The 23521-nt window shown below is 38.9% G+C and overlaps 1 protein-coding gene across 1 annotated transcript in view; it reads left to right on the forward strand.

Annotated features, from left to right (window-relative positions):
* Positions 1-23521, forward strand: part of LOC110676949 (paired box pox-neuro protein) — a 138325-nt gene that overhangs the window by 41349 nt on the left and 73455 nt on the right. Inside the window, exon 2 of the mRNA XM_021846942.1 lies at positions 21200-21277. Coding sequence (XP_021702634.1) covers positions 21265-21277 — 13 coding nt within the window. The 5' untranslated portion in view covers positions 21200-21264. The remainder of the gene's footprint in view (positions 1-21199; positions 21278-23521) is intronic.

Genomic DNA, 23521 nt, shown 5'->3' on the forward strand with positions numbered 1-23521 from the left:
TGGCTTCTATCTTCTAGCTTCTTGCTTCTAGCTTCTAGCTTCTAGTTCCTAGCTTCTAGCTTCTAGGTTCTAGCTTCTAGTTTCTAGCTCCTAACCCCTAACTTCTAGCTTCTTACTTATAGCTTCTAGCTTCTTGCTTCTAATTCCTAGCTTATAGCTTTTAGCTTCTGGCTTCTTGCTTCTAGTTTCTAGCTTCTAGCTTCTAGATTCTAGCTTCTAGCTTCTAACTCCTAGCTTCTAGCTTCTAGCTCCTAGCTCCTAGCTTCTAGCTTCTTGCTTCTAGCTTCTAGCTTCTAGCTTCTAGATTGAAGATCGTAGATACTAGATTCTAGATTCTAAATTCTAGATTCTTGATTTCCTTACATTTCTAACAATGCTAGTTTTACACAAATAAATTATCGAAAGGGATAACAGTTTTAGTGAAGTACCTTGCACACCATTATTACCCGATTGCAATATTCCTTCAATAACCACCATTTTAAAATGTGAGTTTACTGCACTCAGCAACGTTGAAATTTGTTTAATAATAAATGTATGATTTAAAGAGACTATATTCATACTTCAAGCAGATTGAACAAAATTACAAATTATACTCAATGAAAAACCCATTAAAACCATCATCAAACTGATAGCGCCCGGCTTCCGAAACCAAATCGTTCAAAATTATGCTTTCATCTCAATCAAGTGGATCATATTTCAAACAACACCTCGACCCCTCACGCTAAAGCAAAACAGTAGCCCCACACTGGTAGCATATGCACCGTTGTCTACCCATCAATAAGCTCACGAAAGCCGCTGTGTTTTGAACCGAAAAACCGATTATTAAAAATAAATTGAAAAAGCTCTGGCTTGACGCATCCAATTCTCACTCCATCGAGCATACTTCCACACCGAGACAACACGGACCAAATCGAACGCAGTCGATCAGAAGCTCACACGCCAGGGAATCAATCGTTATCTGATTTCATCGCATTAATTTCATTATTTATACATCCATGGCCTTTTCTTCTTCATCATTATGTTTGTCCGACAAGTTCCACTGCTTGGACATGGCGAGACTCTGCTCCCGGGCACGTTTTTTTTTATTTATCTCCGACAAATGGACTTTCTGAATGAACTTTGGATTGGAACTGGGAACGAACATAAGTTGTCAGCACCGCAGGAGAGCTGACTATGGGATCAATCTCGGCAGGAATCATGCTTTCGCTTTGAGACTGAACAGTAAAAGTTCCTGTGCGCTTGTTAGCGACGAAAAATTTGTCGATATATTTTACAGTGACCACACAAACGGCAGCAAAAGGACCGATTTATGATTATGGTTTTTTGACTGCGTAGTATGTAGATTTGTTTCACGGGCTTGGGATATAATGTTCACCAGTGTGAAATATGCAGTTTGGTATTTTATAGTTCCTGCTTTCTGTCGACGATTAGACTTACAAATGAATTATTAGTCGGTTTTTGTTTAGATGAACCATGGGAATTTTGATCATTGAGACCGAATCATCAGAGAGCAAGCAATGGCGCTTAAGCCTAGGCTTATCAGCCGGGAAAAATGGCCTTTGTCCCAGCACAGAGAGGTGATGAGTGAAATCAACTTATTAAGCCACGTCATTCCCAATAATTTTCCATATTTCCTGAACCGGTTGCTACAATTTATCTTATTCTTACTCTTAGAGATACTGTTAATTTTTAAATTGATTAAAACTCAACTCAACTTGGTCGTTTATATTTTCGTCATATTACTAATATGGTGCAAATATGAATGTTGAGAAGAAAAAAGGAAGGATTTATCAAAATACTGACTTTGTATGCGAAAATGAGACATGGAAATCTTCCTGATTGAACAAAAGGTGCACTAGAGCATTTGAAAATTGGTAGGTTCAGAAGGAATGGGATATTATGTTAGGATTTTTTTTTGAGAGAAAAGCAAAGAGTGCATTAGTCAGAATAATGAGTTCATTTGCAGATCAAATCTTAAGTGAAGAAAACGTTGAAATGGATGCATTTATTTACAAAAACTTTGGTTCAAGCACTTTTTTAGAAATGCCATTTGGACAATTGAACGAAGCTGTAGGAAATAAAAGGTTAACTCTTCAATCCGCTTTATGACTGGGTATTACTTTTTCAGCTAGGAAATCAAAATTACTTTATTTTATCCCTCTTTCGGCAGCATCGTTTTTTTTCTATCTTTATTAACGATATTTTTAGCCCTGGGCTAGTTCATCTCGGGACCAACGGCTTTACTTCCTTTCCGAAGGAAGTCATCACTGAAATTTTTAGTGACTATCTCGGGGATGGGATTCGATCCCAGGTCCTCGGCGTGAGAGGCGTGTGCTCTAACCACTACACCAGGTCCGTCCCCAGCAAAACATAATTTGAATTTAATTTTTTTTTTCGAAGATAAGCAGTAGTATTAGATTTATCCCAAAAATGGTTTTCGCACAGATCCGACACCAACATATATTTTGGAATATAATTCATTTACCTTAAGTACTGTAAAATCTCCAATTTTGATTATTGATATTATTACTAGAAACAAATTCAAGAAAACCGTAAAAATGGATAGGGAAGTAAAAATAAGTAAATTCGAATCTTCATAGACTTTTGATTCCTCGTGCTTAACTTTTTTGTACCTTCGATTGGATGAGTTAATTTGAGAAGAGAAGTTGAACAATACTTGAATTGTTTTCAATAAGAGAGGCTCACACTTTTATGAAAAAGAGATAACTGTTTAAAATTTTGAGCCTTGCCAACTAGTTTCCAATAATTTTACTGTAAAGTAATTGTAAAAAATCTGTAAGTTTTTAATATTGACTGTGCTCAAATGTTCAATTATCATTTAATAGGCTTAAGCTATCAGTACATGGTGCCAAATATTTGACTAAGATCTAATTGCGGTCCAACCATTTGTATGACCCTATCAGATTTTTTTTGTCAAACAAATATTTGAAATGACATACTCGCGATCAGGCTTGGTGTGCGTAAATTCGCGCCCGCCTACTCGAGAGAACATACCAAAAGAAACCGCGAAACGTTCGCGAACATTTATTCGCGAGTTACCGAATAAGGTGTGATTTATTATGAAATTGACAGACAAATCAATGGTATATTTATGACATCAATAGAAAATCACCAATTTTTAGTTAAATCCTAAAAAAACACAGAAATCTCGGAGCTTTTTTTTTCCAAAAGCGCAATTGACTTTGTGAATACAGCTCCGAACACGTTCAAATAAGAGTCGTTTACTCGTGAGTACAACAGATTCGAGTAAATCAGCCCTGCGATGCTCGCGAGTTTTTTATTCCGGTTTAGCAGACATGTTCGCCAAGTATCACAATTGAACTAGGATATCTTGCACCCAAATGTACCCCGTGATTTTTTTCTTTCTGACAAATTTCTCGTTTCCCAACCCTTTGTTGTACTCTGTAATCATTTTTTCGGCATTTTCTAATTGATGGACTCTTTGAGCATGTCCAACAAAATAGCTGAATTGTGATTAAGAAAACTTACGAACAGATGAAAGAAACTCAAAGCTAAACATTCAAAACTACTGAACCTTTGAAACAATCCCATTGCGCCTGAAGCAAATGCTTCGGTTTAATATATCCAGTTCATACAATAAACGCACCTGACTTACACGCAAACGAATCATCACCTCGATCCTCAAGCGGAGCCCTGGTCCAGCCGCAGCGGTATGCTAATTTAATTCGCAACTTTATTGGCCTAAGAGCCGACTATTTTATCGCCCCTAAACGATCTTGAAAATTGTGAGAAATTGCAGATCCGCTCGGAATTAAGTTCAACACCCGACGAGATTCGTTCGTTAATTAGCGAACTTTGCTCGTGTAGTCAAGTTTGTGCTACTAAATGAATTGGTGAAAAACTGGCAGGATCTCATGAGCTACCGTCGGTTATCTAAGTTAACTTGCATATGGTGCTTAAATTGTTTTGATGCTAGTCTGTAACTAAATTTAACGATCCTACAGCACTTATAATTTGTAACACTTTTTAATGCAATTAAAATAAATTAGACGCTCAAAGCAGAGCTGTATCATAGCTCATGCATGAATGAACTCCCCTTGGTAAGGCATATCTTGCTATCCAGCGAATCAATCTTTTCGTGTTCCTCGTCGTGACTTTTGATACCCACTTCTCAGAACTAGCGGAAATATGAACTTTCATTCAGCTCTCCGGTCAATCTTTGCCTCGAATCCTCGGGTCGTAAACCCGGGCAGATCATTTCATTCGTTACCCTTGTTCGGCCAAGTGGCTCCCGCTCATCGATGTACCTTAATCTCCCAGGTTTTTTTTTCGTTGGATCATGAAACGAATGACAGCGATGTGAAGAAGCGATGACGATGCGGTGATGGACGACAGCAGCGTCCAACATTAATTTTATGAATGAAAATAAACCAAACAACTCCGCGTAGGACACAGACAGTGACAACACAAAACCAGGAGACGGAAAAACAATTAAAAGTCAACTGACCGCGAGAAGTTGTCTCTGCAAGAGTTAGTGACCACGGGTGTTGGGTCTCGCATAGGGGAAGATTGCTAAATATGCTAACTTATGCTCATTTGAGAAACAACAAATTTTACTAGAAACATGTAACACGAATAGCAGTTGTTTTTTTTTTAATATTTCTTAATTTCAAAACAGGAACAGAGGAGCAAGTTATTCGAAGTAAAATATTGATTTTTTTTAATCATTCAAAATAGGTATTAGTTTAAAACATTAGGAATATTCCTATAGTGCTTTTTATCACAGCTTTGATCGAATTTACATCGAGCTAAAGCTAGCTGACTGAAACGTAAACTGTTTATTTTATATACTGATTTCATTCAAACTGAGTCCAAGTGTTAAGTTATCACTTATAAGACTAAGATGGTGCAGAATAAGAAAATATTCAAAGAGTATTTGGATACTTAACCTCTTAATTTTTTTCATTTATTTAGTTAACGTATAAAGAGATAACCCTGAATCAACAATTTCACGCCACAATACTCAGTTCGTGGCCGCATCTCTCCATCCTCGGATTTGGCCCACGCTCACCAAATCGATGCGCATTTGAGCCATCCACCTAGCTCACTGCGTTTCACGCCTTCTTGTACCAACCGGATCCAAAGTGAACATTATCTTTGCAGGGTTGCTATTCGGGGTTCTTTCAACATGCCCTGCCCATAGTATCCTTCCAGTTTTGGCCACCTTCTGGATACTGGGTCCGTCGTAGAGTTGGGCGGGCTCAACATCATCTCAACTGGTTCATCCTTCGACGCCACACATCGTTTTTCTGCACACAAAGATTGTCATAAGCACTTGACGTTCAAAGACTCCAAGAGCTTGCAAGTCCTCTTCGAACATCGTCCACATTTCGTGACTGTAGAGGACTACCGGCCTTATAAGCGTTTTGTACATTTGATGCGGTTGTGAATCTTTTTTGACTGCAGCTTCTTGTGTATTTCACGGCTAACGTTATTGTCAGCCATCAGCAAGGATCCAAGGTAGACGAACTCGTCGACCACCTCGAACGTATCACCGTCTATCGTAACACTGCTACCTAGGCGAGCCTGTTGCGCTCGGCCCCAGCAACTAGCATGTACTTTGTACTTTGGTCGCATTCACCATCAGTCCAACTTTCGCTGTCTCGCGTTTCAGGTGAGTGTACAGGTCTGGCCGTCAATGTCCACATCATTTGCGAAGCAAACAAATTGGCTGGATCTCGTAAAAATCGAACCCCGGCTGTTAAGCCCGACTCTCCGCATAACACCTTCTAGCGCAATAACGGTAAAACTTTCCACAGCTCTACGTGGTCGATACTATCGTATTCCGCCTTGAAATCGATGAAAACGTGATGCGTTGGGACCTGGTATTCACGACATTTTTGGAGGATTTGCCGTACAGTAAAGATCTGGTCTGTTGTTAATCGGCCGTCAACGATGATAACTTCCCACGAACTCGTTTATTACAGGTGACAGGCGACGGAAGATGATCTGGGATGATACTTTGTAGGCCACATTTAGAATGGTGATCGCTCGAAAGTTCTCATAATCTAACACAACTCGCCTTTCTTGTAGATGGGGCATATTACCTTTTCCTTCACTCCTCCGGCAGCTGTTCTGTTTCCCAAATTGTGCCTATCAGCTGGTGCAGACAAATGGTCAGCCTCTCCGAGCCCATTTTTATAAGTTTAGCTCCGATACCATCCTTACCAGGCATCCTTAACCTCCCTCAAAGTCTTTTGGAATATGCTTCGTTGTCCCGATTTTCATTGCCTGTGCTCCCAGCGCCATCCAGGTGTTCGTCGAAGTGCTGCTTCCTCCTTTCGATCAACTCGCGCTCGTCCATCAAGATGCTCCCATCCTTATCCCTGCACATCTCGGCTCGTGACACGAAGCAGTTGCGGGATTCATTGAGCTTCTGATACAATTTACGTGTTTCTGGAGACCGGCACAGCTGTTCCGTCTCCACGCACTCCGTCTCCTCTAGGCGGCGTGTTTTCTTCGGAAAGAGGTGGGTCTGCATTGCCGTTTCCGTCTATAACGTTCCATGGTCTGCCGGGTTCCTTGCTGTAGCATAACCACCACGCTGCATTCTTCTCCTCCAGAAACATCCTACATTCCTTGTCGAACCAATCGTTCCGTCGACTCCGTCTCACGTACCTGACATTGCTCTCAGCTGCATTATTGATAGCTGCTTTCACTGTTCTCCAGCAGTCCCCAAGAGGGGCTTCATTCAGCTTATCTCTTCCGGTAATGCAGCCTCGAGGTGTTGCACGTATGCAGTTTGCGACGTTCGGTTGCTTGAGCCGCTCTAGGTCATACCGAGGCGGCCGTCGGTACCGTACGTTGTTAACGTGATCGATTTGTAATTCTGTCTGCTGTGGTAATCTCCAGATTGTTCCCAGCTCATGTGTGTTGCTGCAGCTCTGGTAGATGGTATGGTTACCTCTAAACGTTTGCACCATTGATACCTTTCAACACACCTTGGCAGCGCTATGATGACGAATCCAGTATGCGTGTGCTCCCGATGAAGTTGAAAGGTTCAGAGTTCCAGGTACCGAGCTTCCATTGGCTAGCCCCTTCACGTCGCTGTGGTCTTCGTCGATTGTCCCGGTTCGTATTATCTCGTTGATTTTTCGTTGCTTGATTTTTTACGGTTGACTCGCAGGGCCTGATATCAATCTCTTAGATTTCCGGAGGACCATTCCCCTAAAATGTGCGTAGGGCCATAATGCGCAGTTTAGCTTTGAGGCCTTCTCTGGCACTCGGACGATGATCAGCCGCCCCTGATATAGGGAACAGACGCTGTTGTGAGCCGCTCCTAACAAACAAAAGCAAACCCCCCCTGCCCTGTCATCATACACACTCCGAAAAAATCATGGGATTTTACGTCTTTTTGGATGCATATAAAAGAAGCGAACCAAATGACATGAATTTGTGTCCCATTTTAAATACGATGGTGTCTGATTCGGGAAATGTCAATCATAGCGGCATCGTTTTCATGTCCTTCATCATGTAAAATTACATTTTTATACATTTTTCTGCGTTCATGAGTCCTCTTATGGCGTAGGGGTAACGCGCCCTAACTAGAGATCAGGGAGTCGTGAGTTCGATTCTCACTGAGAAGACGAGTAACTTTTTCGCATATCTTCACATCAATTTGTCCATCTAATCCAATTGCAAATTATATGTAATGTTTAGCTTTTCGGTAGTTGTTAAACTTCAACTCGGCTGGTTAGCCGTAAACCACGATTCATAATTAAAAACAAGTATTTATCGAGCAACGGACTCATGTTCCGTAACAAGTCGTTTGAGAACGTCACGACCAATTGGAAGCCCACACAATAGAAACCTCAGCCAGTACAGTTGCTGGCTAGTGTTGTGTGCTATTTCATTACCTTAAAAAAAAAGAATGCGTTCTCGGGCTAGGCATTGGATATAAATAGAAAGCGTTGTGTTTGGATGGGCATCTAATTCTTCCGAATGAGGTGCACTTTGCGAAAAAGGACCACGTGATTATTGAGCTGAAAACGAATTCAGGTTAACTTCTGCGTTCATGGGGGCTCTCATGGCGTAGGGGTTCCGCGCCCAAACTAGAGATCAGGGAGTCGTGAGTTCGATTCTCACTGAGAAGACGAGTAGCTTTTTCGCAAATCTTCACATCAATTTGTCCATCTAATCCAATTGAAAATTATATGTAATGTTTAGCTTTTCGGTAGTTGTTAAACTTCCACTCGGCTGGTTAGCCGTAAATCACGATTCATAATTAAAAACAAGTACATTTTTCTTCCAATACAGAACCCATTTTTACGTCATTTCATCACTTACATCATGTGTCATTCAGTCATAATGTGAATTACGTCCGGAGTGATTTTCATTATTTTTTAGAGTGTACTATTAAAGCTCCCACCGGACTTGGTTACGCGATCTTCCATAAGGTTGCTCGTTCCTTGGCAGTACCGCGAGGAGGTAGGGATAGGAGTTGCTGGGCAGGAGGCTAAGAACCGCACAGATGGATCGATTTTTTTTCTTTCAGGTACCGTAATTTCGGGTGAAATTGATCATTTTTTACGGTTTTTCTCGTCTGTTTTCTATAGTGTTGACAATTCCAAACAACTGAATGCAAGTAAACAAGAACAAAAGGGAGCCTCATACACTCATGTACCGAAATTTTGTGACAAATGTAATTTTAGTGTTAACAAATATCTCTAAAATAAAAAATCAGGGGATTTCATATCGGGGTGAAATTGATCACTTGTTAATTTCATTATTGTTAGTTTTCGAAACAACTCTACATGATAAATTTGAACTCCCTGAATCCGAATATAATTGTCCAATTTTTAACAATGCAATATTTATATCAATAATGAATATTTAAATTTCAAGAATTACGCGAAAACCGCCTAAATGTATGCAATTTGCTAAGCAATTCAATGATATCTAACAGAAATTTGATTATTTCAACCATATGAGCTAATTGGTACAAGTTTTGGTGCTTAAATCTGGTTTGGGGATATATCTTAAGCATCCTCACAAACTTTCAGGTTTATACCATGTTCAAATCCTTGTTTAGAACTAGAAGTTCATGGATGTTCGTCAATACTGCACAGTACATGATTTAGAAATTTTACATTATTTTCATAGTAATAAACATTCTTTAACACAAAAAAACTTCACAACACACAATTCGACAATAGCTACGACAAACAACGTTCATTTACTGCAGGTTACATTGATATTTGTGCTCCATTAGGAATAAATAAAATCGTGCGATACGATGATCAATTTCACCCTTTTGATCAATTACACCCGATTTTACGGTACGCGAGGAACCAATGGTACACCATGCCCAGCCATTTTTTCAACAGAAAAAATATTCAAAAATTTTTTGTTTCTCAATATTATTGCTCTATTTTTTCAAGTTCTCAAAAAACTCTTGAGTGGTCAGAATCTGTATTAGTATTGACCATCAGTCATTTGGTTTTGACTAGAGTGTCCATTTCCCGGCCATTTTGCTCGTCCCGGGATTCGGGACAAAAATCTATGCTTATCCCGGGAAATCCCGGGATCCCGGGATTTATCAAATTTTCAATAAAACTAGTATTTCGGTTGAAATGGAAGTACAAATTTGACAGTACAATTTTATTTTTCACTAAAATAAACGGGCAATGTAACTTTTTAAAATAATATGTTAATTATAGCAAATGACATTTCAGATAAGGCTTTCTTATTCTGATGAAGTAAACTAAAAAAAATCAAAAATTAGCTTGACTAATTACGGGTTTGCTATTGATGATTTCAAATTCTCTATAACACTATTATGAAAGGAAGTATGATAAAACCTTAAGTCATACTATGAAAGCCATTTGCTTCATATATTTAAAAATTCATAGAAACTTTAGAACAAAAGAAACTATTAGAGATCATTGAAGGTATTGTATTACTGAAAATTGTTGACTGAAGTTTTCTGCAGTGAACCGCAAGTCAGTCCCATTTGCATTTTGGTCAAAATTGAGTTGATATCAGTTTTAATTATATCTTTAAATGGTCTTTCAGCTGCACTAACGAGAAATCACTTTTTGAAGGATAAAAATTAGGTTTCTTCCTCGAATTGTCCCATAATGAAAAGTAAGCGCATGTCAGCCCCACTGCAGATTTTTGCATCGTGTAAAACAAAAATGAATCGTTATTTATTCATCATTATATTTTTCTCGTAAAGGTAACGGAGTGAAATGCAAATTTTGAAAGATTCATTGAGTTCGAAACATGTTCCAATCTCCTGGAATTTTTTGAATATTCGAATGGAAAACGAGATTGAAAACTTCTCAGTCAATTTTTTCAATGCTTACTTTTTACAGATGGTACTGACTTGCGATTTGCGGCAGTATAGATGTACTTTCAAATTTGTTATCCTCAGCATAGGCTTATAAAAACCGCTAATGTTGAAACGAAAAGCATTAAAACTTTGCAACTAGACAAATAAAAATAATATAAGTTTCTTACTTGGTAAATCGATCTTTTCATGAAAATAATTACTCGTTTATTCTCTTTTTCATTATGCTTTTCTACTTTATCAAATAAGGTTGATTGTGAGGAAAAATGTCATTGTTTTTCATTGAAATTTTGTAGTTTTCATCAAATTCTACGTACATTTCGGGAAACCTGGGATTCCCGGGATGTCAGAAACAAAATCCCGGGAAACGGGAAGTCCCGAAATTTGTCAAATCCCGGGATTTTTTGTCCCGGGATGTCCCGGGATGGACACTCTAGTTTTGACGATATTCAGATACATCTTGGGGGACCTACAAAATTTATGTGCGCTGTCTAATGTCAGGTATTTTGGAGTTTTCCTGAGATAAAACAGAAACTAATCGTTTGGATTTGCTACAAGAAACCTTAAAATTAAAATATGATGTTTATTTTAAGTTTTCAAGATCTTTTTCGGCTGGGGTAATACCAGAAACATAAATTTTAATTACTTAAAACAATTGTACCATTTTGTTTCATTTTTTTTTCACAACAGGCTCTGATCAAAATATTGATTCGAAAAGCGAATGGCCGAGCATGAGAAAACTTGAGTGCATTTTGAACCCCTTTACCCTACAACTAACGTTGCGGTAGCATCAGGAGCCGATCCGTGGATGATCACTGCCGACGTTTAGTCGTCATCACCAATGTTCCAATGACGAACCAGTTTCGGTGTACAAAGTGATATAAATGCGTAAGAAATCGTAAATGTTTATCGCTTTTCCGATTCGGGAAGCTGACCAGGAGTCCCTTCTCTGATCTCCTCGTAGAAGGGTTCTTTGTTTCCGCGTTCGAGCGTTGTTGTCACGTTTTATGGCATCTTCTGTGGGACAACGGTAGCAGCAGTACGTCATCAATTAGGAGGATCATCATTGTCTTCTAGCGGCTATTGAAAGTAACTAGTTAGCGTTAAGCCTTATGGGGATGCTGGATGGCTCCCCGATGGGCATCGAAATAAAAAAAAATGTAACTGGAAAATGTTTTGAATAAGGTTGGCTGGCTTGTAATTGAGCTAAGTTTGATTATCTTTTTATGGATTCAAAACATAAAATTAATTAATATACACGCTTTAATGAGATACGTCCTGCAGAATCCGTGTGGAACATTACACGATTGATCAAACTCAACTTCAAACAACAAATCTGTATAGGCTGCAAGTAAAATCGCAAGGGTTTCTAGAAAAGGAAAACGAAGTAGTGCTATCAGGGTATTGAATTGTGAAATGTCCTGAAGACCTCATCAAATAAAATTCTGTCGAACAATTCCAATCCTAACGCCTGATAAACAGGAAATTTGCTTACCAAACAAGCTGAAGTTTGCATTTTTTGCTCCCGCTTAGAGTTGTTTTATTTTCATATATATTTTTACCGTAAAAATATTGTTGTCCCAAATCACACCCCTCCATTAAGTTGGTTCAAAGAACATACTTATGATCCATAGGTCAGAAATTAATATTTATGAAAAGTCCGAAAATCAACAGTTCCTGGAAGGTAGTGGTGCGTTCATGGCTCTTATAAATAAATTTTGCACCACAGCCGTTGTCGTCGTCCTCAAATTTATCGGCGGATCCTTGCCCAAAAAACACTTGCTCCGTGAAAGGGTACACAGATTTGCATAACCATGTCCTAATCTACATACGCGCAGTGCTCTACTCGTGGCAAAAGGCACCGTCTTTATTTGCTCTGCGTGCCAGGACTATGATTAATTAAAGTAAATCAATCATAAAAAAGATCTTGAAACTTTTATGCGCTGGATTTACTCTGTTTGCGTAGGATTTGGTTTTACTGCTTTTCTGTATATTAATGTAATTTACTTTAATCACATTCGGCGTAACAAAGGCAGAAACTTCCCCCGTCCAAGACGAACTTGAAGGGCATATTTCGGGCACCTTAATCCATCCCAACTTTACATGACCGGTTAAATTTTAATGTCACGATGCCTAATGAGATGTGTACGTTTTGTTCAGAAGGTCTACAAACGTAAAGCGCGTTGAATGGGTTTTATGTCGTTCTTCACTACCAACAGACCCATTATTCATGCTCTGACCGAAACGAGGACCAATTCAAACTAGCGTGCGATTCGTGCTAAATTGCGAATTTGTTAACCAAATCTGCGTACAAGCCTGGGCGGCATCAATTGCCTAGGTCTTTGCGGAAAATCAGCAATTGTATTAACGAGCCCTCTAAAGACCCTCCCGGAATTCGTTCGAGGCTACGCGTGGGCGTCGCAGCGGAACCGCTAATATGGCTCCGCATGGCGCTACTAATAAAAGAATTTCCTCGCCACGGGGGTTGCGCTCCCCTATACATGAGCCGAAAAAAGAAATCAAACAAGCACGGCAATTACTACCACGGCCGGGGCGGGAAGTTCTTGTGTTTGCTTCACGGTCACTGTTTTTTTGCGACTAAGATACAAAAACCTTGCCGGTCATGGTAGGGTTGAAGAACCTGTTTTGGCCATATCGTCGAATATAGTCATAGTACACACTAAGCTCATTTTACGGATTTCGGTGAATCTTACTGTAATCTCAACAATATTACCGAAATCGGTGCGTCTACCCTATGTGTTTTCTTTTCCCGAAATGATTTTCTAAGGTGAGTGCTCACTTTCCGCGAGACCTGATCAAAAATTCAAATGATACGCACTGGAAAAGCAAACACGCACCCCCAATCAGAGGCAGGCGACTCACGACGATAAACCGCGAGGTGTTGGATCTGTGTGACGCGTGAAAGCGTACCAAATCGAGAAAGGAACATTATAGCCTCCCTACACCGCCGATCGAAATGACGAAATTCACTCACCTTTTATGTGCGGTACGCATATTTTCTAGAACATTAAACGAAGCACCTTTGGCGGGCTCGCTGACGGTGACGATTGCGACTCGGAAAAACGCGTAATCCGTCCTGGGCCGTGGTGTTTTGACGGTTCGCCAGTTCGTTATGCTAATTTATTCGTCTTAAAAGGCGTTAATTAATGGAATTATAATATTTTCACAGTGTCCGGGGCTGTGTGGGTTTGACGAAAGTGTGCCCTAGCTGCATAATCAGGTGCCTAATACGACCTACGGTGCGCTTTCGGGATTAGCATCCGGAGCGTTTGAATTACGAAGGGAATGGTTGAATTGGGAAAACCCTTAAGGAAACCACTTCTAGCAACAGTGCTTATATGAATATTTTTCATCAGTTTTGAATATAGTGGGGCAAGGAGTTGACACACTGTTGTAGCAAAGTTTGTGTTTTGACACACTGTTGACAGAATGAGTGACAAACTGGTACCTGAACGTTGTGCTGTGAATCGATAATGGTTATGCGAATAAAGGTTTGATAGCAATGATCGTATACTTAGGCTGAATTCTTTGAATGTCAACCCATTGATTAGCTACAATCACACTGATGACATTTTTCCTCACATCCACTTATTCAAGCTCCTGACATTATATATGCCTACACTTACTGTTAGATAATTTACCTGAAACATGAATAAGGGATCAATTTTGTCAAACTATCAAAACTGCCTATACAACTTTAGCGTAATCAGGCCTTGCAAACACTTAAATTTCGAATGCTGGGTGTAGATTTGGATTCCACAGCTTCAATTCACTTTAATCAACAAAAATGTTCGGCCTTTTCATGATTTTTATTCCGGACACAACCACACTTTTGCTTCATATTTCGGACACATTGATTCGAATTCCGGACAGCTCATGAAAAACACAATTAGAATAGTCGAATCATTGACTAAATGCACTAATCCGTTAGAAAGACGTCAAAACTAGTTGAACATTGTAAATTTTTATGGATTGCTATGTAACATGTTTATAAAAATCATCTTTCAAATTGGGAACTTTTTGACGACCCATTTTGAAACATTTCGAGTGAAATCTTTCCCATACAAAGTAGAGTGTCCGGAATTTGAAGCTGTCCGGGAATCGAATCAAAACGGTATGACCTTTTTCAAATAAATTCTTCTTTTTCTTCTAGCTGGTTATAGTTCCACAGTTATTAAGTACGTGTAACCCCCATCAACCATCAAGTAGGCTGTTGAAATACCACGAAACCGTCCTTACAAAATGACTGTTCCATTCACTTTCGTTTTTCTGACTTTCTCGGTGAATTCCTGAGATTTTTATGCTCAGAAACACGTCGGAGCCCTACAGGAACATAACTATGAGAGAAGTTTTTGAATCCGATAGTTCGTTCTCAAGCAAATTCATGACATAGAAGTACCATTCCATTTTTATTTCTATACTAGTGGATTCTACTTCATCTTGTCATCAAGGAGGCTGTTGTAAAACGCCACGAAACGTCTCGCAAAAAATTACAGTTCTTCTCACTCTTGTTTTCATATTTCCCGGTGAATATCCTGAACTGTTTATACACAAAAACATGTCGGAGCATTTCAGGAACATAACTTTTAGACAATTTTCTAAATCCGATAGTTTATCCTCAAGCCATTCCGTGCCATACAAGCACCATTCCCTTTTTATTTATATTGAACATACTAGAGTCAGCCCACCATTCAAAAAAAATACGCATAATTCAACAAAAAGAATGGTTTGCAGAGGCCTATTTCAGTGAATGTTACAAGTATGTAAACATTTTATACAACGAAATTAAGTGGAGTGTTTCAACTATCATATAAGTGAATTGTTTCAGCGATCAAAACCGACCTTGAAAAAGTGTTCGAAATTTATCGTCGACAGGCTTTAGTTGGCTCGGAAAACGTTGTATTGCTACTCAGTAGGCAGAACAGTTGTGCGTTTAGCGCTATGGTTACGGTGTTTTAACACCTCAAATTAAACAGGAAATATCAATCCTTTTGGGCTACTTTATAGTCCTTCGTTACATCTGAAAAAGTGGACAAATTAACCTATAGAGATATTTTTGTTTTAATGTAAATGCTTCTAGTGTGCGATTTGCCCTTTGAAGATAGCACCACACTGGACAGCGGACTAGCATGCAACGCCCAGTGGCACAGTCGAAATACATTCCTGGTGAAAAGTTTTCCGGGCTGAAGCGGGAATCGAACTCCTTGACTCGATACGGCTATACTTTTTGCAACACTAATCGCACGGCCACGGAGCCCACATATATTGTAATATCGTTTCTTCCGCATTATCAAAAATTGACATTTTAAAGTGCTTCAGAAATCCTGTAACGGTTGTGCTACTTTCCCTCGAATGTCGGTTCCCTGAATGCCAGTTCCTCGAATATCCCGTTTTTTTTTCGAATAGCCCATTTCCCCGAAAAGAGTTTGGTACTCATAAATACGGTAACTTCATACATTTCATGGTGGTAAACGAACTGGTCATCTTATATGCACCTTTCTTTGTTCAATTGGCGCTTTAGAGTTGCTTCGACAACCTCATATATGCCAATATGTGTTTAGTTGAGACTGATCACCTTCTTTTGATTGCTTATCGATCTTTCCAGTACACCACGCTCTTAAATAACACTATTCTTGACCTTTTTGAACTGCATCACTTTTCGAAGAAGCGGGTTGCTCGGGGAAACGGATTGTTTGGTGAAACGGGTCGTTCAGGGAAATAGGGAAACGGGTTAAAGGGCGAACGCGAAATTATTGCGACACATTCAACAGGGCATAACTTTTCTACCATTGGGTAAAAATCAACTAAATTTTGCACACTTTCTAATGTGTATTGTTTACATGCTGTCGAACTCGAAGTCGCGTATTTCGATTCAACGAAAATGGAGGTGAACCAACGCGAGAGAACAAATTCTTTCCAAACACCTGGAATTTCCTGACCTGTCACACCGGCAGTTGGGAAAAATGTTGAACATTCACCATTCAACCGTCTCCAGAGTGTTGAAGCGATTCCAGTAGCGGTTGACGTTGGACCACGGCAAAGGAGCTGGACGAAAACCGGGACCGGAGAACAAAAAAAAACGGAGGGAAAGGTGAAGCGGATGATTTAAGCAAATCCCAACGTCTCAAACCGTAATTTGGCTAAAAAGATCGGCATGTCGCAGAGCTACGTCCAAAATGCAAAGAAGAGAGCTGGACTACATACATGCAAGGTACAGAACTTCCCAAACCGCGATGAGCGGCAACAATCGACGGCTAAAACTCGGGCACGGAAGTGCTACGAGAAGATTCTGACAAATTATGGCTGCTGTGTGATGGACGACGAAACGTATATAAAAGCCGATTTTAAGCAAATTCCAGGGTTGGAGTTTTTCCCCGGCAAGAGCAAGTTCGATGTGGATGACAAATTTAAGAAGAAGAAAGTGTCGAAGTTTACCTCCAAATATCTCATTTGGCAGGCCATCTGCTCTTGCGGACTGAGGAGTGAGCCTTTCGTGACAAAGGGCACTGTAAATGGCGAGATCTACAAATCTGAGTGCCTCGAGAAGCGCTTTTTGCCGTTCTTGCAGCAGCACGACGAAGCTCCGCTATTTTGGCCAGATTTGCCACTATTCTAAAAGTGTCCTGTAGGCAAATTCCGGCGCGTATTTTCTTCGAAGAAAAGAAAATTTTCTTGTTGGTGAGTAATGGAAGAAAATTTCTTCTCTTCGAAAAAATTGTTCATCGGAATTCACCTACTGGAGTGATATGAGACCAATTCTGTCCATTTCGTTCAAAAGAACATGAATCCGCCATACTGTCCGGAGCTGCGCCCGGTGGAGCAGTACTGGGCAATAATGAAGCAGAAACTTGGAAAAGCAAGAAGACAGTCAAAGACGGGAAGGACATGTTAACAAAATGAAAAAAAAAAAAAAAAAAAAAACTGAGAGACGGGTACCGGATGACACTGTAAAGACTTTGGTGGAAGCAAAAATGCCTTCAATTTTACACTCAAGGTTCCATCGATTAACTTTTCTTTTGATTTTTGAAGTAAATATATGTATAAAACTACCCTAAAATTTTGGTTTGATTCTAGAAATTATAAGAAAATTGGCATGACATTTTCGTTGTCGCAATAATTTCGTGTTCGCCCTTTATTCAGGGAACTGGCGTTCGGGGAAAAGTAGCATGATTTTTCTCTATTACCCAGGGCATAGAATATCTTCATGCTTCTATAAACAGCCAATTAGCAAATAGAGTTCTATTTTCTTCTTCTTCTTCTTAGAATTATGTTTACACTCGGACTAAGAATGCCCATATGAATTCAATTTCGTCTATTCCAATTAATACTCATATTTATTTTAATGAAACGTTTGATTTATTGAAAATTACATCAAGAAAATTTTGGTAGGTCAAACAGTAATGTAAGCATTTTTAATAAATTCTAAAATTGATGAATTTAAAGTTGTAGTACTTATCCTGGGAATGTTTAATAATCAAGTTGGTAGAGCAGCTTTAGAACCAGATATGAGAAGGGTCTCCAACCTCTTCACGGGCTGCACAAATTGAAGCTGTGGGCCGTATGTGGCCGTGCGTTGAGCATGCCCAGAGAAGTCAAGGAAATTTAATTTCCTGGAAAAAAATCCTGTATAAAAGAGTTTTATGTGAAAAACCGGAATAGAACGAAAAAAGCTCTGAACCCTCGGTGTATTTTTCATACAACTTTATAACAAAAAAATAGGCATATCTCAAATTTTAACTGGAGAAAGCCAAGACTTTCCCCTTCCATTTGCTGCTAAAATCAAAATAATCCCCCCCGATGGATTACAACTGACTAGTGCACATGCTTTTCAGCTTAGTGCTCTATAAGGACTTCAACAATTAGTAAACGTAGTGAAAAGCGCAAATAATGTCAAACAAACTTTGATTAGTAACAAGAAAAAATACTTGCAATCTTTCGATAGTGGTTGGTGTTTGTGAGACTTTGATAAAAGATCTCAAAAAGACGTTGAAATTTTTAGTTTTGTAATAGTTTTGAAAAGGCTGTAAGAAATTTTAATACCTTCCAATAAAAATTACAATTATTATGACTTTTATGAGACATAAATCAATTTTGTCTGCTTTGGAAATATAACTTAGAAATTTTACATTTTTTCCAAACTTCAAAACGAAAATTTCCATGACGTACAAAAAGTCACACAAAAAGAGGGCCGAAAACGATGAATTTTAGTGCAATCAAACTTGTTTGTCAGCAGAACTCGAATAGGTTGCTATGGTCTGTTAAGGCCTTATAGAAATGGCCAACTTGAAAGACTTTTGATGGAAAAAAGTGCTCATTGAAAAAAAAAATCATTTGAAATCGATTGAACAGAGAAATGTAAGGTAAACCAGAGCAAGTTGAAAGTTGAAAATGATATGCAATAATTTTAAACGAATAGTAAGGACTGTTCATTTTATAAAGTGGACACCTTGTTTATGCAATATCTTTTTTATTTATTTATTAAATCGTAAACGGTTTTCTGTGCAGCGTTCAACTATTATTCTACAAAATTATTAAAACAGAAAAACTTGCAAAATGCTTTTGGTTGAAGAACCAAATAGTTTTTCCAAAAACTCCTAAGAAAAACTGTTCGTCAAAGTTTAGCATTATTTTTCGCAAGAAAATAATTTTAATTTTTATAAACAATGTTGTTATCCTTTACTACTCTACTAAAGGTAGAACTTTAAAAACATCAATAATATTCCACCATTCTCTGACACTAGGTCACTATTAGCATTAGCATTAAGGTTAAACATCTCGGAATCTAAAAATGGCCGTTACACTGGCCGACTTGTGCCCCTACTCACGTTTTCAAAGGCACTAAACTGGAGAAATAGTTGGCAAACGTTTCTGATCTTCTTATTTTAAGCTTTCTGCTAGTGCACGAAGCCAAAATAAAAAGTTCATTGTTGTTGGATGCTTTCTTCACGAGATTTGTGCCCTTGAAGTTCCAGTGCAATCGTAGAAGTGGATTCTAAACTGTTTCACCTTAAGCATTTCGCACAAATTCGTAGGTGGTACAGTCCTAGACCATTGTATGAGGGTTGCCTCCTTCCCGTCCGTTACCAAAGTCAGAAATTTGGGACTAACCTCTAACTCTTAGACAAGATTGACGCATCCTCCAATAATCGAGAACTGTCCTGGCCACGTCCTTGTGAAAGCTGGGGGATTAGAAAGGAATATTGATTGAACACCTACTTAAGAAAGATGCAGAGAACTCTACGACCTCTCATAGGTGTTACAGGAAGTTGTGGAATGTTGATGGTGCCACTGGATACGTTCGGTAGACGTTCTGGCCGACAAATGATTAATATTTACGCATTGTGATCATGCGCTGCTAATCAGAACAAACCCACCAAATTCCTTTTTTGAAACTCCTCTGCAATCCATTGCTCCTCTAATGATGAACAATAGCGTGTGCCGTAACATAGAACTGCCCATCAAAATACAAGCACCGCACGAAAAATCGACAAACAAAAAACTGCAGTTCGTAATCCATCCCGAACCGAGCATCCACAAACCACGTTCAATTTTTGAATCAACACGCTTAACACACACAGGAAATAAAAAAACGAGTCGCGCGAAACAAATTCAATTGCTGGAGCCATCACAGAGCACTAAAAACAAGACTCCACAAATCATCTTCAGATATAATCATCGAAAAAAGAAAATCACATTGAAAGACATGTTTCCACAGAACAATTGCACGTGGCATAGCACCATCCACCGAAACTCATTCTTTGACACTAGGTCACTATAGTGATTTATTCATTTTGGCCAAACTTGCTGATACACCTAAAAGGATGGGTCCCAGCAAAAAAGTAAAATTAAAAGCGTGTTAAAAATTGTTTTAGTTCACTTATGAAACAATATTTGTATTATAGAGAACTAAATCTTGAGTTTTAATTGCATTCTTAAGTACAAATTTAACTCTTAATAGTAGTTTTATTGAAAAATTCTATACTTTCAAAATCATGTACGTATATTTATCGATCTACAACAAATTGTAAACGTTTTTCTCCAAATATTTTGATCGTAAACCTTGGAATAACATATTATGAATATTATACGTTGAAAATAAATTCGATTTCATTACAACAGTGTTGCCAATTTTAATGATTGTCATTGCGCTTTGAGACGTCTTCTGAAGATAAAACGTTTGTGTTTTTATTGTACTGTAAATGTGAGGTGGGGACTAGATAAACAACTCTATGATGGCATAGGTTATTTTTCATATATATACTATATTTGTTCTTCCGTCAGGACGTATTTTGAACCTAAAAATTACACTCATACCAGTTACCTTTCAATTTAAAATATTTTTCTTAAAAAAAATCGGTGAAAATATGATTTTATGATATCTGGTAAATTGTTGCTCCAAAAATAACTTGATATTTTACAGCAGGCTTTTGATTGATGATGCTTTCGAAGTATAAGCCTTTTTTGAAAATAAAATAGATAATCATATAAAATAAACAGTCCTTAATAGATTTTGGCTAACTTTCTGCGCTCCAAGTTTCTTGTGACTGTAAAGTAGATTTTCCAGTTGAACATCAATTGAAAATTTGGCATCTTGGGCAGTATCATAAATAAAAAAATAGAATGGTTAGTGGCAAAAAAAAATATTGGTATTAAAATGTTCTTTAAATTTCTTTATTAAATTTTTATATCACACCACCATCAATTTCAACAAGTAACATTGTAAAACGAATGCTACAATTCCAATAAATTAGAACAAATTACCACGCATCTCCCTCACAAACGCTCCCCATTCACTAATACTAACACTTTCCAACTTTTCTTGCCTCCCCTTCATTTCTTTGGCAGATATCGTCGGATTGGCGGTTATCGTTTACCATCGGTACTTACTGAGCTCCCGCAGAGTGGAAGAAATGCCCCATACCGGTAAGTGGAAACGGCTATTAGATTATCGCTATAATCACAGTAGTGGGTTCAAACGCGCAGTGTTTTTTGCTACTTCGTGACATCGACATCAGTCCTTATGGATCTAGCAATACACACTTCCAGGTCGACGGTGGCTACGACGAATTTGACTGGGGTTGTCGGGGTGGGGGCACTACTATTTCCCATCCCAATCAGGAGCGGAGAAGAGCAATCTTCTCCAATCTGTTTGGCGCGATCAACTTACCGCCGCCGCTTGGCAGCTGCGATTACACAAATCGACCAAGGCTATAAATAATGCCTCTCTATGCCTTTTTAATATGATTTTAATATTGGTTTAGCGCGGGCGATGTGGTTGCAATCTTCCAGCGTTGACTAAACGGTGCCGACAGGCCATCGTCGCATCATCTTTGCTCACGAGGCTTATGATTACCAGTGGACGGGACGGGGGCATGAGATGTTGGCGGCAGGAAACGCTTGATCTTGCGGGTGCACGTCAACCAGGGCGCTTCTTGATAACACTCATTGGCTGATGGTGATCATAATCGAGAAGTGATTTCTCGCGGCGCCTTCCGTGAAAAAATGGGTTTCCGACGTTAGCTGGAATGTGGTATTGTTCGATCATATATGATAGTTCTGTTTGGTACTCAAAAAACTAAGATTTAAGCAATGTTATAGAACCGATTGGGATGTGTTGTTAAGTCGGACATGACCATCAGCACAAATTATGTCCAACTTTCAAAGGCGTCTATCCCATTGTTTCAAACCCTGATGCCACCAACGAATGTTCCGATACTGGGCGGCAAATTTTCACTTACCTCGTTTGCAAATGATTGCCAAAGCACGATATCCGATACATTGATAGCTGATCATCATAATCGGTATGATCGTTGCACGGTACGTGTTGTGAAGTGGCCTCCGTTCTGCTGCCGCGGGACTTCGGCAGCAGAGGTAACTTTCCGAGCAGAAAATCATACCAAACGAATGCCATATGAAGGTATTACAATTTAACACCAGCATACTACAGTATGCTCTTCATTATTGCGATGTTATTCAATACTGAACAAAGCTATGTAAATTTTCATGGAATCTTCACTTCTAATAATATTTTTGCAAAAAAATAAAAGGAATAGTCTTTCAATAGCTCATTATGTTTTTATAGCTTAATCTAGTATTTATCGGATCTTCATACTTATCCAAAAAAATAAAAATTAAAAATAAGTCAAGGTTCGGTTTGGCATGTGATTTTTATAAGTTTGCTATTTTCTTCTGATCGGGTTACCAGCCCAGTAGTGGTTGAAAAAAGCTCCACTAGAAGCGCACCGACGACGGTGGCAATTATCGCACACGGTGGTAAACGTATTAAAATGCAATTTCAATTGAACTACTCCCCCCAAGATAGAAACTGCAGTGCAATGCGGTGCGGTCCTCATTGAACGATAAATTGTGATTAAATTGAAAAATAATACGCTTAACGCGGTCAAAGCGGTGGTACTACTGTAATAAAATAATCACCGATCGGGGTGGTTGAGGTCGGTCAAACGCTTGGCACAGATTTTTATCCAGCTAGGATTCCTGTCTGGGTTACAAGATCAGTCGTACCACATCAGCGAACAGGTATCCAGACCTCGGTTATCGCAACGGTAATTGTTATGAGGGTTTGATAAGCTCTGGTGATCCATGGTCAGCTTTCAAACAAGACTCTGCTGAAAATAACTAGGTTGAAATTATGGTCTTTTTGAGGACCTTTTCGTTTTTTAAGTTTGTCTGTGTGTTGTAAGTAACACTATTTTATGAAGTTCTTCATTTGCAAACCCCCTTTTTTAAGAATTTAAATTTTTATTGCGAAAAGCGATAAGAAAATTGAATGTTGGCGGATGCTCTCAAGAGCGAGTCTTATCATCACATCCGTAGAATCTTGTAGCTGACACGTTGTTGAGGCATTTCAGTAGTAACGGTTTTCTTGCTCATGGATTTGCCGAAGACGATGTACTTTTGATAACCGGTATGTGTTTTAGCGCCTTTTGTAAAGTGCTCTTCAGGTAGTTTAGGTTCAGTGTCACCAAAAGGGTTTAAATATTGGATAGTTCGAATAAAAAAACTCCTTTCCTTATGGCGGAAAGACAAAAACTCATCGAACATACATAATTTTGCACGGAGGACTACCAAGAAATCACAACTAAGGGTTGCCATATTTAGCTGCTGGATGAAGAAGCGGAAAAAGGGCAATAAGCCAGAAGTACAATA

This window comes from Aedes aegypti, chromosome 2 (genome assembly GCF_002204515.2).
Source record: "Aedes aegypti strain LVP_AGWG chromosome 2, AaegL5.0 Primary Assembly, whole genome shotgun sequence".
NCBI lineage: Eukaryota > Metazoa > Arthropoda > Insecta > Diptera > Culicidae > Aedes > Aedes aegypti.